General features: G+C 37.3%; 1 protein-coding gene across 1 annotated transcript; it reads left to right on the forward strand.

Annotated features, from left to right (window-relative positions):
* Positions 1–1,068: 1,068 nt before the first annotated feature.
* On the forward strand, positions 1,069–2,656 carry LOC120529996. The gene is made up of 2 exons (XM_039754177.1): positions 1,069–2,183; positions 2,438–2,656. Exon 1 carries the CDS (start codon positions 1,385–1,387, stop codon positions 2,033–2,035), a length of 651 nt encoding a protein of 216 aa, XP_039610111.1. The 5' UTR covers positions 1,069–1,384; the 3' UTR covers positions 2,036–2,183; positions 2,438–2,656.
* Positions 2,657–3,111: the final 455 nt, after the last annotated feature.

Genomic DNA, 3,111 nt, shown 5'->3' on the forward strand with positions numbered 1-3,111 from the left:
CACACAGACTTGTAGTTACTTAAAATGTCTCTAGTTAAGGCATCGTTGGTGCTCAGCTTTCAGCCACATGTCTGTACAATATGGCTGCTGAGCTGTGCTCTTCATTGTGTTGTCTTCATCATCACAGGTTAGCAAGAATGCATTACATAAGAACTAAAAGACCCATTTTAAACTTAGAAATGGGATAAGCATACAGTTTTCTGACCGTTTTGAAATGGTTCAGAAATGTTAAGTAAATAGTAACGATTTGAGATGTAACAAGATTTAAGCTTTGAACTGAATTTCTCTTGACATTAAATTTTTTTTTTTGCTGTTTTTAATTTTCCTTTTTTGTGTGAACTGTTTTATTTTTAAACTTAACTAAACTTTTAAAAACGAAGATATTTTGTCTGTGAAATCATTTCTATCAGGATTTTGTTGAATCCTCATTTTTTGAGTTGAAGCTGCTGAACTTTGGTAAATTTGGAAAAACGCACTTACATTTTCGTCAGAAAACTTGCTATTTGAAGGTCTTGAACTTGAACGGAATCTACCATTCGAGCACGGAGGACACTTCGGCTCCAAAACTTGTCAACGAAGAAAAAGAACTGAGCTATTCTGAGGTACTGTGCTCTTATCTACTATCTCTGCACGATCGTAAATAAAAACAAGGTCGCCGTACTGTGATATTATAAAAAGACATTGTGGATGTTTGCTTGTGCTTTTGCCTGATTCATTGAAGCCCTGTTGCAAGGAAGTAATCCGCATTGTTGGAACGCCCCGATTGTGCTGAAATTACTGTCAGGAAACGTCCTGTCATTTGCTCGAACTGCTTTCATGGTAATGTCTAAGCATAACTCAAGTGCGATCTAAGTACAGACTCGAAGCCAGAGAATGTAATTGGAGATCTTAAAGGTCACATAAGTCAGAGGAAAGATAAGCTTTCTGTGTTTATGACTGAAATCGAAAGTCTTAAAGACATTCCAGGAAATCATTTAATAGTAGCTAAAAGATTTGAAAAATTTTCTGACACGCACAGAGAGGTAAAGGAGTTGCATGAAAGCTATTATCTGCGTTAAGTAAAGAAGGAGCGATCAAGAAACAGAAAACGACATTTGCCGAAAGCTCTAAGAAATGGAATGAATTTATTGAAGCTACAGCAATATGGCTGAAAAACATAAATATCCTGTTAATACACACATCAGATGAACAACTAGTTAATCAATTCGAAAAGATCCATTTACAAGAACGGGATCGCTCAAAGTCAAAAACACGAAAGGCGTCTCCTCAGTTAAAAGACGCTCTTGATATTAAAGTGAATTCTTTAGCCCAGAAAACCGCTGTCGCATCATCACCTTCTTCAGCAGTTATAGTTGAACAATCGACACTCGATAGTATCCTACAAATGCTACATGAACTTAAAGTTAAAGTAGAAAAGCAGGAACAAACCACATCTAGCACAAAAACTGATACTCAGAGCTCCAAAAATGATATAATAGACATATTAGCGCAGAATCAAGCTGAATGTCAGAAAGCAATCACTGAAATGGCTAAATCGTTAACTGATCAAAAGATAACACCTGCTCCAGCACCGCATGGTGAAGTACCTCACAGACAGGTCCCTTTATTCTTAGGTGACCTATTGGCTTATGCAGATTTTATTAGGGCCTTTGATAACGCTGTTGGGGATGTGTTAGAAAACCCTCAAGATAAATTAGATTATTTGATCCAATTCACAAGAGGTCCTGCTCAGGATTTAGTTAAAGGCAGTGTGCGACTGCCATCAAGTCGAGGTTATCAAAAGGCCAGAGACCAACTTGTAACTTACTTTGGTGATGAAGTATTCATAGCTGATGCATACATAGAAAAGGCATTCAAGTGGCCTCAAATAAAACAAAATGACAGTGCAGCTCTGAGAGAATATGCATCCTTTCTTGATAGCTGTATAGACAAAATGACAAGTGCAGGAAATCGAGATGCATTCAATAATAATCCAAATATTCGCATAATAATCTCTAAGCTCCCATATACTTTACGAGACAAGTGGCAAAGCTGAGCTTTCAAATTTAAAGAAAAGGAAGCAAGAAGGGAAGGTATTGATCAACTAATTATCTTTCTGCATCGTCAGGTGAAGATGATGATGGATCCCTTTTATGGAGATGTTACACAAGGTAACATGGAGAAAAAGGAAAAGACTGACAAAAGTAGGTATCCTCAGAAATACAGACATAGATAAACAGGTATTTTTACCACAAGTATTTCTGATGCTGATGAAAAAGAGACTAGAGAAATCTCTGTCAAAAAGATTGATGAATATACCTGTGCTTTTAAAAAACCTTGTGCTTTTTACAGTGGCCAGCATACTCTTGCTGAATGTATTAAAATCAAAGAACTGCCATATAAAGAATGAATTGACTTTTTAAAATGTAAAGGTTTATGTTTTCGCTATCTCAAACAGGGACACCTTAGTAAGAACTGTACAGAAGGTATGAAATATCAGACATGTTCTCTTCAGCACCCAGACATCCTGCACATTAAAAAAGATAGTGGAGCAGCATCTAAAGCTATGGCTAGTATAGCAACATCTACTGAAAGGGAAACGGAGACTGGAACTTGTACCTTTACTGGGGCCGGAGAAGAATGCGCACATCAAGTAGTTCCTGTTAAGGTAAAATCCAAGAAGAGCGAAAGGTATGTAGAAACATATGTCTTTATAGACCTCGACAGTACAGTAACAATTTGCACTGAAAGGCTCCAGAGACAATTAAGCCTTCAAGGGAGAAGAACACAAGTATTCCTCAGAACTATGAGTAATTATGATGATGATTCAAAGATGCTAACCCAATATTCTGTCTTATCAGATTTACAAGTCTGTGGTCTCAATGATGTTGAATATATTGATTTGCCAAAGGTCTTCACACAGGTCTCCATTCCAGTGAACAGAGAATGTATTCCACTACAAGAAGATCTCGATAAGTGGGTATATCTTAAAGAGGTACGTCTATCTCATATTGACTCTAAAGTTGATCTTTTAATAGGAATCAGCTACCCAGAAATCTTCAAGCAGTCACGAATCATACCTAGCCAAGGAGGTGGACCACATGCCATGAAGACTGCACCTGGATGGGTAGT

Source organism: Polypterus senegalus, chromosome 5 (assembly GCF_016835505.1).
Source record: "Polypterus senegalus isolate Bchr_013 chromosome 5, ASM1683550v1, whole genome shotgun sequence".
Taxonomy (NCBI): Eukaryota; Metazoa; Chordata; class Cladistia; order Polypteriformes; family Polypteridae; genus Polypterus; species Polypterus senegalus.

Bases quoted from the DNA above. Each gene is read 5' to 3' on its own strand.
- LOC120529996 (XM_039754177.1), top strand. From the start codon at position 1,385: ATGCTACATGAACTTAAAGTTAAAGTAGAAAAGCAGGAACAAACCACA.